At 36.9% G+C, this 13425-nt stretch overlaps 1 protein-coding gene across 2 annotated transcripts in view; it reads left to right on the forward strand.

The window, feature by feature from the left end:
• The window catches only part of DEK (DEK proto-oncogene), a 39131-nt gene that overhangs the window by 6767 nt on the left and 18939 nt on the right, over nucleotides 1-13425 (forward strand). For both annotated transcript variants that reach the window (XM_011967573.1, XM_011967574.1), the window contains exons 4-6: nucleotides 1126-1220; nucleotides 1733-1853; nucleotides 7401-7589. In XM_011967573.1, the coding sequence (XP_011822963.1) occupies nucleotides 1126-1220; nucleotides 1733-1853; nucleotides 7401-7589 (405 nt within the window). The remainder of the gene's footprint in view (nucleotides 1-1125; nucleotides 1221-1732; nucleotides 1854-7400; nucleotides 7590-13425) is intronic.

The raw sequence follows: 13425 nt of genomic DNA on the forward strand, positions 1-13425 counted from the left end.
TTTTTTTTTTTTTTTTTAAAGACATGGTCTCACTCTGTCACCCAGGCTGGAGTGCAGTGTGCAATACATGACTCACTGCAGCCTCAACCTCCTGGGCTCAAGTGTTCCTCTCACTTAAGCCCCCCAAGTAGCTGGGACCACAGGTGCATGCCACCATATCATGTCTGGCTAATTTTTTTACTTTTTGTAGAGGTGGGGTTTTGCCATGTTGCCCAGGCTGGTCTTGAACTCTGGAGCTCAAGCAGTCCTCCCACCTTGGCCTCCCAAAGTGTTGGGATTACAGGTGTGAGCCAGTATGCCCAGCTCTAGGGCTCTTTCTCCTGTAGTAGTTTTTATTCCAAACTGAAATTTCAAATTATGAAATCCAAGTTATGATGGTTTTAGTGACCTTTAAATGTATTGAAAGAAATTCATGTTTTTGGATTTTCTGGTCATTCAGAATAAGTGATTTGGTATAATTGTATCACATTTTTAGCAAACACCTGATAAATTGGATGATAGTTTTTTGCTAAAGGATTATTATACTGTACATAAAACTTAGTCTTTTATATAACTGAGGAAACTGCTTTAAGTTGTACATGGGCAAAGTAAAGTTGAGTGTTAGAATGCCCGAAGTAGAATAGAATGTCTGACGCATGACATAATTTATTTTCACGTCTGTTAATGTCATTTAATCCTTAAACCAATCTAATTTACATAAGTCCCATAACTAGTAAACAGTATTAACTATAAAGTCCTTGATTTGGAAAAGAAGAATTACTAGTAACTTTATTACTTATGAAAAGGATATCTTTTTAAGTAGTAACTTTCCACATTCTCTGGTACTGTCAGATAACTTTTGATTGTGGTAAAAATTCCCCAGTGAAAATTTGTTCGAATCGTTATTTTCAGAGACTTAAGTTTGTAGGATTTTTATAATGTTATTATGTTAGTAACATATATTTTTCAGTTTTGAACAAGAAATGTTGAATGTTGAACCCGTATTGAATTGGTTGACTGTTGAGCCAGTATTGTAAGTTACAGATAGATATGAAAATAAAGATGTTGGCTTTGAATTCTCTTTGAATTTATTCTTGTGTATATTACTGGGTAATAAATAGCATTAATAATAAGGAACATTTTCAGGTGTCCTCATTAAAGAAGAATGTGGGTCAGTTCAGTGGCTTTCCGTTTGAAAAAGGAAGTGTCCAGTATAAAAAGAAGGAAGAAATGTTGAAAAAGTGAGTTATTTTTATAAATACTATATTTTAATCCATATGCTTTAAGTTTATTTTTTAATGTTTAAAAAATCACATTCGGGCCAGGCACAGTGGCTCACACCTGTAATTCCAGCACTTTGGGAGGCTGAGGTGGGCGTATCACCTGAGGTCGGGAGTTGGCGACCAGCCTGACCAACATGGAGAAACCCCGTCTCTACTAAAAACACAAAATTAGCTGGCCGTGGTGGCACACGGCTGGAATCCCAGCTACTTGGGAGGCTGAGGCAGGAGAATCGCTTGAACCTGGGAGGCAGAGGCTGCGGTGAGCCGAGGTTGGGCCATTGCACTCCAGCCTGGGCAACAAGAGCGAAACTCTGTCTCCAAAAGAAAGAAAGAAAGATTCAGAGAAGCATTGGCCACTTTTTAAAATGTATGTAAGTCAGCTCATTTGGTTGGCTTTCCCTTTATATTGTGGAGAACATTTGTAAACTTTCCTATATTAACACCTTGGTTTCTTCCATTTTCTGTTTCAGATTTAGAAATGCCATGTTAAAGAGCATCTGTGAGGTTCTTGATTTGGAGAGATCAGGTGTAAATAGTGAACTAGTGAAGAGGATCTTGAATTTCTTAATGCATCCAAAGCCTTCTGGCAAAGTGAGGATCAATTTTTACTTTTTTCATAAGAAATCAGTTATTCATAGCCTCTTTTTTTATACGAAACAAAAATTGATTAATAACAGCATTGCTGTCAGTATTCATTAATATTTACATTCAAAGACTATAACTTCTGTTGATGTATCTGCAATAATTTCCTGATAGAAATAATACAGATGCCATAGGGATGTGTTGCTTCAGAAAATCAGATACAAGGGATATAAGGTTAAGAATAGTGAATTAATGTCAGAAGGGACAGAAAGTACTAGTAGTCAGGGTTAGGTATCTAGAAGATACTGGAAGAATGAATAGAGGTTGGACTGAGGATGAGGTGCAAGGCTGGAGGGAAGGGGTGCAATCTATAATCAAGTGAAGACAAAATGGGGAGTATGTTAGAACTGGATGTTTTCCTGGATCCTGGAATGAATTATTTAAAAGTGACATTTAAAAGCTCTTACAAGTTTCCTGTATTGGGTTTCCAGAATCCGCAGCAGAGCCCAGGAGTCGGAGAGGGAAGTAAAATGGCCTTATAGTTTTCTCACTCTTCCTAAAAGCTAGTCGGTTTGCCCTAATTATTTAATGGTAACAAACGACATAGGTGACTTAAAATGTCTGTTGAAGTGTTATATGACCTTGTATTTTTAGTGTGATTTAGGTCTGTGAGCAAATGTTTTTCTATTCTTCCCGATCTTGACAGGAAAGGAGGTGTGAAGAGAGCGAACAGGTCTAGAAGTTCAGGGGAATGCCATCTCGGATGGGAGAGGGCATTAAAGAATCAAAACCAGAAAATAGCTCTGGGACTTTGTTTTGGTCTGGCCTTGGTCCTTATTACCATTAGCTGCATGAGGACAGATAGCACTTAAGGTGTTAACTTTGGTTATACAACTACAAACACAAGGTGTATGATGATTTTTGGTGTTTTAAATTGGCTTATTGAAAGACGACAAAATACTTTTTTTTTCCTAACTTTTACTGTAGCTATACTTGTACTTTTTAAGGATTTAGTGTGAGGCAAGGTGATCACTATTTCCTCAGAAGCAGTTACTAAGTTGTTATGACGGATATTTTTATATTTATCTTTTTCTCAGTGGTTTTCCAATTTATTGGTTTCAGGATACTATTACTCTCTTAAAAAATTAGTGAGGACCCCAAGAGCTTTTTTTAAAATATGGGTTATTTTGATCTTCACTGTATTTGACATTAGAACTGAAAATTTTTATTTTAAAATGTTAAAAATAGTATTTTTTATGAAAAATAACTTTTCAAAAGAATTAAAGAGTGGCATTATTTTATGTTTTTGTATATCCGTTTAATATCTAGCTTAAGAGAAAACAGCTTAATTACTATTTGCTTCTGTATTCAGTCTTTTTTTATTGTTGTTTTGAGACAGATTCTCACTCTGTTGCCCAGGCTAGAGTACAGTGGCACAATCTCTGCTCACTGCAACCTCTGTCTCCCAGGTTCAAGCAGTTCTTCTGCCTCAGTCTCTACAGTAGCTGGGATTATAGGCATGTGCCACCATACCTGGCTAATTGTTGTACTTTTAATAGAGATAGAGTTTTGCCATGTTGGCCAGGCTGGTCAGGCTGAACTCCTGACCTCAGGTGATCCGCCCGCCTCGGCCTCCCAAAGTGCTGGGATTAGAGGCGTGAGCTCCCGCGCCTAGCCACATTCAGTCTTTTGCAGTGTATTGTTTTGCTTAAAATTTATGAAGGGCCTGGTAGAGTAGCTTATGCCTGTAATCCCTGCCCTTTGGGAGGCCGAGGCAGGTGGATCACTTGAGCTCAGGAGTTCAAGACCAGCCTGGGTGACAGAGTGAGACTGTCTCACGAAGAAATTAGCCAGGCACTGAGGCACACTCCTGTAGTCCCAGCCACTTGGGAGGCTGAGGTGGAAGCCCGAACTCAGGAGGTCAGTGCTGCAGTGAGCTATATTCATGCCACTGCATTCCATCCTAGGTGACAGAACGAAATCCTGTCTCAAAATATAATAAGTGTATGAAGAAAACCGAGCCTCACATAAAAAGAATATTTTTAAAGTCCTTTTAGATAATTGTGTGTATTCTCTTTTTGATACCACACAATACGAAAACTCTACGTAAGTTGTAGTTTCGTAAAGGTTAGTTGTAATGTTTAATGTAAGTCTGAAACCATGTTAATTAACTTGGGTCTTATATATATAGTTTTGTAACATGCATTTACCATTTGTAAATATTGGTTCCCTGAATCATATCTTCCAAATGTTGGCATGTTTTATTGAACACTGTCATTAAATCATGCTCATTAATATAAACACCATCTCATCAGAAACGTTACTTAGGCCTTGGAAAACTATTAAGTTCGCAGTAGTAGATGTGAATTTTCCAGAATTCTAAATTTCCACTTGAAATCGTAACATTTATCATTGGTGATAAATGCTGTCAGTTTTCCTTGAAGTGACAAGCTCACCTTGTTCATTTTTGAGAATCTTTATCAAGTACCTAAGTCTGAGTTAGCCATATTTGTTCTTTTAAAAAGTGGTGTTCTCTGGGAAGTGGAACTTGCAGTGAGCCGAGATCGTGCCACTGTACTCCAGCCTGGGCGACAGAGCGAGACTGTCTCAAAAAAAAATATATATATATATATATATGGTGTTCTATGAAAAAGGAGCTTGGAGCGTGTTTAGCTCACAACTCAGATACGCAAAGGCTTTTCCTTCAGAAAACCATTGAACTTCAATTGTAGCCATATTATGTATATCTTCCATTTTATCACAGATATTAGAAAGACATGTACTTGAGAGTTAGCACAGTAATTTTTGCTTTATCAAGGACATTATTAAGTGAAACCATTTGCCTTTTTTGTTCGTTTCTGCTCGTGTGTTGTGAGGAATACAATGACTAATATATGTTAATTCCTTCATTGGTACAAAGGTGCCATCAGTTTTACCCACCTTTGCTTTCCTTTGCTTTTGCAATTAGTACAAATGTCAACACAGTGAAAAGAGCAAATAAATAGTGTTGCCATTATTATGAAAATAGTTTCTACCTCATGGACTCCGAAAAAGGTCTCAGGAAACCCGAGTCCTTGAACCACACTGTGAGAATCTGTTTTTTCTTGTCATATAGAGTCTAACTCTTAACACCAGTTTTTCATATGTGACTCTATGAGGATTACTCCTTAATCTGAGGGTATTGAGCTCAGACTATTTTCTTTTCTTTTCTGTTGCCTAGACTGGAATGTTGTGGTACGATCATGGCTTAATGCACCTTTGACCTCCTGGGCTCAAGTGATCCTCTCACCTCAGCCACCCAAGTAACTGGGACTATATAGGTGTATGCCATCATGTGTGGCTAAATTTTATATTTTCTTAGAGATAAGGTCTCACTATATTGTCCAGGATGGTCACAAACTCCTGAACTCAAGTGATCCTCTTACTTTGGCCTCCCAAAGTGTTGAGATTACAGGCATGAGCCACCATGTCCAGCCTAGAGCTATTTTCTATGCTACCAGAAGTTTCCTTTTTCTCCTCTTTAACAATTTTTCAGTTGTTAAATGAACACAGCATTAATCATTGATTGCTTTCCTATCCTTCTGTTATACTTATTTTATTTGTTAATCACATTTTGTTTCCAAAAAGAGGTAATGCTATTGACACTGGATTTTGATTAATAGATTTAACTATTTTTAGAGTCAGTATAGGAAAACTCTAAGGCATTTATATATTACTACTTTTTGGATTTTGGTTTTAAAACTCCTCATTTACTTTTGGGGATTGCATTTTTTTTTATTGGCTGCTTGAATAACTTAACATCCTTTCACTTTCCTGGATAGATTTATCCAGAACCTGTTTCAGTCCTCATATTAATAATTCGATATACAGATTACATTCTTGCTACCTGTGTCTGGTTTCTGAACTGAGGTTGTGAGGGATATTATGTTTTTCTAATAAATTTGAGACCTGGAAATCATATAACAAGTAGTAAGAGCTTGGACAGTGAAAGTTAACTTTTCTCCAAACCGTGGCATCAAAGAATTTATCCACCTGGATTAAGGTTCTGATAATAGTTGATAATGGTAGTATCTCACATAGCAAGGATATGTGTATGCATTCACGGTTTCTTATAGAGAATCTTCTCTGAGAAATGTCTTTGATCCACCAACTTCAAGTTCCTGGAATGACCTAATTTGGCTGTTTCCTAGTGTACCTTCAGAAGGGTAGGTTGTTGGGGCAATCTAGAGGTTATCTTGTGGTTTGTTTGCAGAGAGCTCGAGGGCACCGTATTATTACAAAGCAGCCACTTTTTCTTAATTTTTGGGTAGGTGACAGTGACCCCCCGAGACTGGAGGTTCCTGGGAGGTAAAGGACCTGCCGTTCTACTCTCTGCGTGAAAAAGACTACCTAAAGTTATCACAAACATTTACACAATTGGAAACCTTAAGGTTATGTTATGGAATTTTACCTTAATGTTTCTGCTTATTGCAGAAAACAAAGTAACAAAGGTGGAAATAAAAGAAATAAGAGATGCTCAATCCCAGAAATAAATATTAATTCCGTAATGCGCATTTTCACATTCTTGATGTTAGGTAATTTTATGGTTTTCAATTTTAGAATTTAGCAAAACTTCCTTGAGAAAGCACTTAAAAATTAAATTTGTTGTTTAATCAACTCATTTTCCTCAGGTGATCTCTCCTTTTAAATATACATGGTTTGATTATCAGAATAATAGCAACATGTTTATTCTTAATTAATTTCATAATTAACATACTTATTTATTGTATACCTAGAGGCATCAGTGAGAATATGATCCTGACATCATTGAAAGTGGAGGCCAGAAGTAATATGAATATAAACTTTATAGTTCATTCATAAATTCAAGATGTATAATTGGTAATCGAGTTATACATTTTTTTATGGGCCAGGTGTGGTGGCTCATGCCTGTATCCCAGCACTTTGGGAGGCCAAGGCGGGTGGATCAGTTGAGGTCAGGAGTTTGAGACCAGCCTGGCCAGCATGGTGAAACACTATCTCTACTAAAAATACAAAAATTAGCTGGGCGTGTTGGTGCACACTTGTAATCCCAGCTATTGCACAACAGAAGGAGACTCTGTCTCAAAAAAAAAAAAAGGTTTTCCTCCCACTCCTTTGATTGGAGTGTTGGGCCTTCTAAAGCAAGGAGCTTCTCTGGCAGTGTGACAGTTTTAATGCTTGTAGGGATGAAAGAAATTACAACTCTAACTGAAAATACTATCATGGCAAAGTATTAACAGCCGTTGGAGCTTAACATAATGTGTCTTGAGCTTCTAGTCCCGTGTCAGAACCTAGAATACATATTTCTCAACAATTGAGAAAGGGTCTTATTAGGTGTTTAGAACACAAATGAAATGGTATTAGTAACAGTTTTAGGTTAATCTGACACAGTTAAAGATTATTCTATGTAAAGCTGCTGGGCTTGTAAATACAATTTCTTGAGAGAAGAACAAGAAATTGAGTTGATAAGTTATCAAGAACAGGATTGATTGAAATATTATACCTCATTGGTGTTATCTTTATAAATTTTTTATGCAGCCATTGCCAAAATCTAAAAAAACTTCTAGCAAAGGCAGTAAAAAGGAACGGAACAGTTCTGGAATGGCAAGGAAGGCTAAGCGAACCAAATGTCCTGAAATTCTGTCAGATGAATCTAGTAGTGAAGAAGATGAAAAGAAAAACAAGGAAGAGTCTTCAGATGATGACGATAAAGAAAGTGAAGAGGAGGTAAAATGCTTTACTATATTTTTAAATCATTTCTTTCCATGGGGAGAATTAAATATTTCTGCTATATATTAAGTACAGCCAGAAAAACACTTCCTTATTGGTTGTTTTTAATTCTGAAGATGCAGAAATAATTAAGTATGAACCCATTTCTTCTCCTTAAAGAGCTTTTAGTTTCATTACCATGTCAGAGTATGAGAGTCAGAAAAGAGTGAGGTTGGGATGAACTGAATTTGAAGTGGGCCTTGAGCTGGACCTTGAAGACTAGAGTAGATAAATGGGAAGGGAAGCAGAAGTGGTGCATATCCTGAATGGGACCACGTAGGAGCAGATTCTTTGAGGATTTTTTTCACAATATATTGATATTTTGTAATTGACTTGAATCATTTTATGGAAAAAGCAAGGGACTTAAGGGCCTTTTTTTCCCCCCTCAACCTTTTGGGGAGTATGTAATGAGAATAAACAGCATTTGAAGTTTATGTAATGAGTGGATAAGTTTTGTATTACCTGTCATTTTCTTTTATTTGGGAATATTTGTAAAAGTTGAGACTACTTAGTTTCCAAAATGAAACTTCATGAAGAAGAGAACTGCTGAAGCAATTAAATAAGAGGGTTAACCTCTTCAGTCAAGTAGATCGTGGAGAGTGGGTACAGGAGATGAGTTTCTATTATTGTTAATGATGTTTTGGTAGACTGTATTTTAACTCTGCTTTGGTGTTTTCCTGCAAAGGTCAGAACTTGCTCTATAGATTGAGTAATCAACCTTGCCTTATTTAGGGACATGGATAATGTCAACTTGACATTTTGGGCCAGGTGATTCTTAGTTGTGGGTGATACTCCCAAGCCCCCCTTGTGACAACCAAAAATGTTCTTTAGACATTGTCAAATGTCCCTGGGGCGAGAGAAAGAGGGAATCGTCTCTACTGAATTAGAAGAAATAAAGATATAGTGAACTCTGTTATTATATGATATGTGTGTGTGTTCAGTATGTATGTTTGTCTTGAGTTATTTACAATTCATGCTTGTTTTAACGTCAAATTTTATAAAGACTTCTATAAAGCTAAGTATGAAATAACTTCATCATTTAAGAAAGATGGTTACAAATCTACCAGGTGCTTCGTAAATATCTTAATATATATTTGGCATGAAGGAAAATAAGTAATCTGAGCACTAAGGTCTTTTTGGATTGGAGGGAGGAAAACTGTGTGTGTGTGTGTGTAAAATAGGGGAATATTTTAAACTAATAGTATCTTCAGGAAATACTTGGTGTCTACTATGTGCCATTCAGTTTCCTAAACTCTCTTTATGGGCAGAATTAAAGCACGAAATGTCATAGAATATAAGTGTCTAATTTTTTCATAGAGACATTACCATGGGCTCTGGAAACTGAGTTCAAATCCGACTTCTATATTGGATTGTTACTGTATGACTATAAGCAAGTTACTTAAACTCTGTACCTCAGTTTCCCATCTGTAAAATGAGGAATGATAATCGTATTAGCCTCGTAGGGTCATATTAAAGAATTTTATTTAAAATACCTAGAGCGATGCCTGGTGCATGTAGTATGTATTAGTTGCTGTTATTATTAGAATTAAAATGATGTTTTATGACAAGTAAAACTTCTAAATTGAATCTTCTTGTCATTACTAGGTGCAGGTTAAAAAGTGAGGGCAGGCCGGGCGTGGTGGCTCCTGCCTGTAATCCCAGCACTTTGGGAGGCTGAGGCAGGCGGATCACCTGAGGTCGGGAGTTTGAGACCAGCCTGACCAACATGGAGAAACCCCGTCTCTACTAAAAATACAGAATTAGCTGGGTGTGGTGGTGCATGCGTATAATCCCAGCTACGGGGGAAGTCTGAGGCAGGAAAATTGCTTGAACCTGGGAGGCGGAGGTTGTGGTGAGCTGAGATAGCACCATTGTACTCCAGCTTGGGCAACAAGAGTGAAACTCCATCTCAAAAAAAAAAATGAGGGCATTTTACACTCGTTTTTAAAATTTGCTTTCTAAATTCTTGTCCCATAGTTCTAAGTAGAGGTAGTTGAACTTGGTGTATGCAGATGATACCTGATTTATACCCATACTGGTTCCAGGATAATAATCACAAGTGGAACCATCTCACTATAAATCAAACCTTTACTTTCTGTAGTACCCTAATCTGGGATCTGTGGCTAGAAACCCAGGTCAGTTGATGAAAATCCATGGGAGAAGAAAATGTAAAAATGCTTTTCCAAAATTAGGTACATGAAATCACACAATATAAAAGCTATATCGTATTTTATTAGAGGGATTTTTTTCCCCTAACTTTGCTAGTACTTGACAGATTTTATAAAATGTAAAATAAAATTTGGACTGAGAAATTGTCCCCCCGCCCCCTTTTTTTTCCCTGGTAAATGTCCCTTCAACAAGCATAGGTATTACTACTCTACAGGCCATTTACATTTAGCACTGTCTTCAACTTTTTATTGCTGATTCAGTTTCTGTGAAAGGCCTTTGAAAGGTAAGTTCTGGCAGCAGGAACAGTATATCTGTGGCAACTTTGTTTTTCCTTATTCCATTTTATGAAGACTGAGTTCTAAATGGCAGCCACGTTAGGAGCTTCATACATGGAGCTATTTTTGGTCATTACTATGAAAGGACCTCTTTTCTAAGAAGCCATGAAGGAAAGCTGCAATCAGTCACAAAAGTTTTGGATTGCCTATAGACTTATTTATGATAGGAAATTACTGAGTTAATTTTCTGTTTATTTCCTAAAATGAATTTTTCTTTGATAAATAAAAGACTCTTATTCATTAAGATCAGCTTCTTGTTCTGATTTTCTTGGAGTAAATAACTGTGAATTTGGGTAGATTGATTTTACTTTTTTCAGTTTCCTCTGTAAAATGAGAATTTTGAACTGTATAGTCAAATGTACTTTATTCATTGTTGAAGTAAGAAATCTTATGCAAGCAGAGTAAGTTTGTAGTTGTCCTTTGGCTTTTTATGTGAGGTTAAATTGTATTTATTTTCCTGTTAATTTCATATTTAACTTTAGATGTGTAGAAGACTAAGGTGTTTATAAGTAAATTCATGTTAAAATGAAGTCACTGAAATCCATATAGTTAATTGAAATGAGAGTTTTAAAAAAGCAATTTAAAAGAAAATGTCAGATTTAGCATATTAGCTGATAATTGCTAAAGCACTTGTTTGAGGTTTTCTGTACCTATACCTCTGTTTTTATGATATGCAGTGAGTGATTCACAATAGTTTTGCAATTGTTTTCCTTGTAATTAAATAAAAGCGGGTATTCTTTGTGAGAGTAACTTCAGAAAGAAATTCCTTTATAAAAGAGCCATTTTGAATTTCCTTATTATCTTGTCTCTTGGACATTGGCTTTTTAGGGCAGTAAAAGGAGAACAGTTGGGAAGGAAGTGGTGGATGAATTTTTTTTTCTGTTGATGAGAATAGGAAAATAAACAGGTTATTTTCTCTAAATTGATTATGAAAATCAACTGGTTCCTATGTTGGATTAGCTTCTTCAGGGCAGATTGCTAAAATGAGTATATTAGTTCGTTCTCACGCTGTTAATAAAGACATACCCAAGACTGAATAATTTATAAAGGAGTTTAATTGATTCACAGCTCCACATGGCTGAGGCGGCCTAGCAATCATAGTGGAAGGTGAATGAGGAGCAAAGACACATCTTAGGTGGCAGCAAGCAAGAGGGTGTATGTGTAGGGCAACTCCCCGTTATATAAAATCATCAGAGCTGGTGAGACTTTCTCACTGTCATGAGAACAGCATGAGAAAAACTCGCCCCCATGATTCAGTTAACTCTCACTGGGTCCCTCCCATGACATGTGGGGATTATTACAATTCAAGGTGAGATTTGGGTGGGGACACAGAACCAGACCATATCAGCCAGTCAAGTTAAACCACATTTGGTCATGCTATTCACAGGTGTTAATCTTGAGGCATAGGGAAATTACTACAGAGTACAGAAAAAAGAAGGGGGAAATAGTACCTGTTGGAGAAAACAATTCTAATAGTCTTTTAGACCCTTTAAAAGTGTATTTTACTTATTTTTCATCTTACCCTAATACCTCTTCAGTTTTCATTTTCTAGTGTTTTTATAGCACATACGTATTTCCAGAAAGTATGAAACAAACTGTGGAGTTTTACTTTATGAGTATTTAGAATTTATCTGAATGTTGTCATGTGTTATCAGGAATGTTTTCTGCTGAAATAATTCTCAACCTTACTAATAATGTTCAAAACAGGAGTTTATTTTTCTTTCATGACAAGAAGCCCACAGGGAATTCCAGGGCCAGTACAGCAGCTCAAGAAAGGTATTGAGGAATGTGGGTACCATCCTTTCCTGATCTCTTATCTTTAGTATATGGCAATTAACTTCATGACCACAAGGTGGTTGTTTTACCTTTAGACATTGTATTCATGTTCCAGGTAAGGAAGAGCAAAAAGTTTTCTTCTAGTGATGTTTTGACTTTTTTCCCTGAATGGGATGCCTTTTACTGGAGATCTCCATATACATGGCATCAGCCAGCACTTTGTCATCTGCCCACCTAACTGCAAAAGAAGCTCTGAGATCTAGGTATCAGCTTTCCTACTTTTATAAGAGGAAGGCAAATCAAAAGTGGGTTATTGAGTGAGCCATCCTACAATGTTTGCCAAGTCAGAGAAACTCCATTATAATTTTTGGTGAACTATCTATTTGGATCATTCAGGGGATTATCTGGTAGTGGTCAGGTGAATGTGAAAGTTTTATTAGTCCTTTCACATTGTGTTTTAAAAAACTAAACTATCTCCTCTCACACATTGATCAGAGGAATTGCAAAGTCTGTATAAACCATTTAAACCTTTTGTTGGAAGGCAGAATTGAATAATCGCCCTACTAAAACCCATTTAAACTTGCTTTCATAATCTTCTGTGAAATATAACTAGACTTGCACATTCTTTCCTCTTGGCATTCTGAGTTTTCTCAGCCAAGTTGTTGAAAGAATAGTGTATTTTAAGCTAATTTTTATTTTGTTCGTCTGTTCACCCAGTACAACCTTTCTGCTGTGAGGACAGAATTCTGGCTCTGTGACAGGCGTCTTTTTTGAAGACCCTCCTTCAAGAGCCCTGCTGCCTATAAATGATAGGTAAGCCTTGCTTTCCCAAGATATTTTTTTGCCTTTCTTCAAAACGTGCTTATGTCATTCCTCTGATTCTGTACCTTCATGGTTATCAGAGACAGGGAAAATCCCCTTCAAATTTTTGAAACTTCTATATTACTGATCCTTTAAAAATTTAGATTATAGTACATTGTACTATCTGAAATTAATGGCAGCTGTTCATTTTTATTTGTTCCCCTTTAGAACATCAGAAATACTTGATGGTCCTGATTGAACCACTCAGCATATAGAGAAGAATCTAAATCTCATGACAATTTGGAAGTCAGCTTTTTCTTTATTCTTTTTTAAAAAAACCTAATTTTCCCCCCATTTTGTTAAAAGACTCAGTCTTGTCTCCAGTTAGGTTAAATAACAAGATGTTGACCATTGTGAGTATTTTCAACATTATTTCCTCATAATGCCATATAATGTGTTTTGTTTTTTTTTTTGAGACGGAGTCTCACTCTGTCACCCAGGCTGGAGTGCAGTGGCCGGATCTCAGCTCACTGCAGGCTCCACCTCCCGGGTTTATGCCATTCTCCTGCCTCAGCCTCCCAAGTAGCTGGGACTACAGGCGCCCGCCACCTCGCCTGGCTAGTTTTTTGTATTTTTTAGTAGAGACGAGGTTTCACTGTGTTAGCCGGGATGGTCTTGATCTCCTGACCTTGTGATCCGCCCATTTCGGCCTC

Source organism: Mandrillus leucophaeus, unplaced genomic scaffold (genome assembly GCF_000951045.1).
Source record: "Mandrillus leucophaeus isolate KB7577 unplaced genomic scaffold, Mleu.le_1.0 Scaffold800, whole genome shotgun sequence".
NCBI lineage: Eukaryota > Metazoa > Chordata > Mammalia > Primates > Cercopithecidae > Mandrillus > Mandrillus leucophaeus.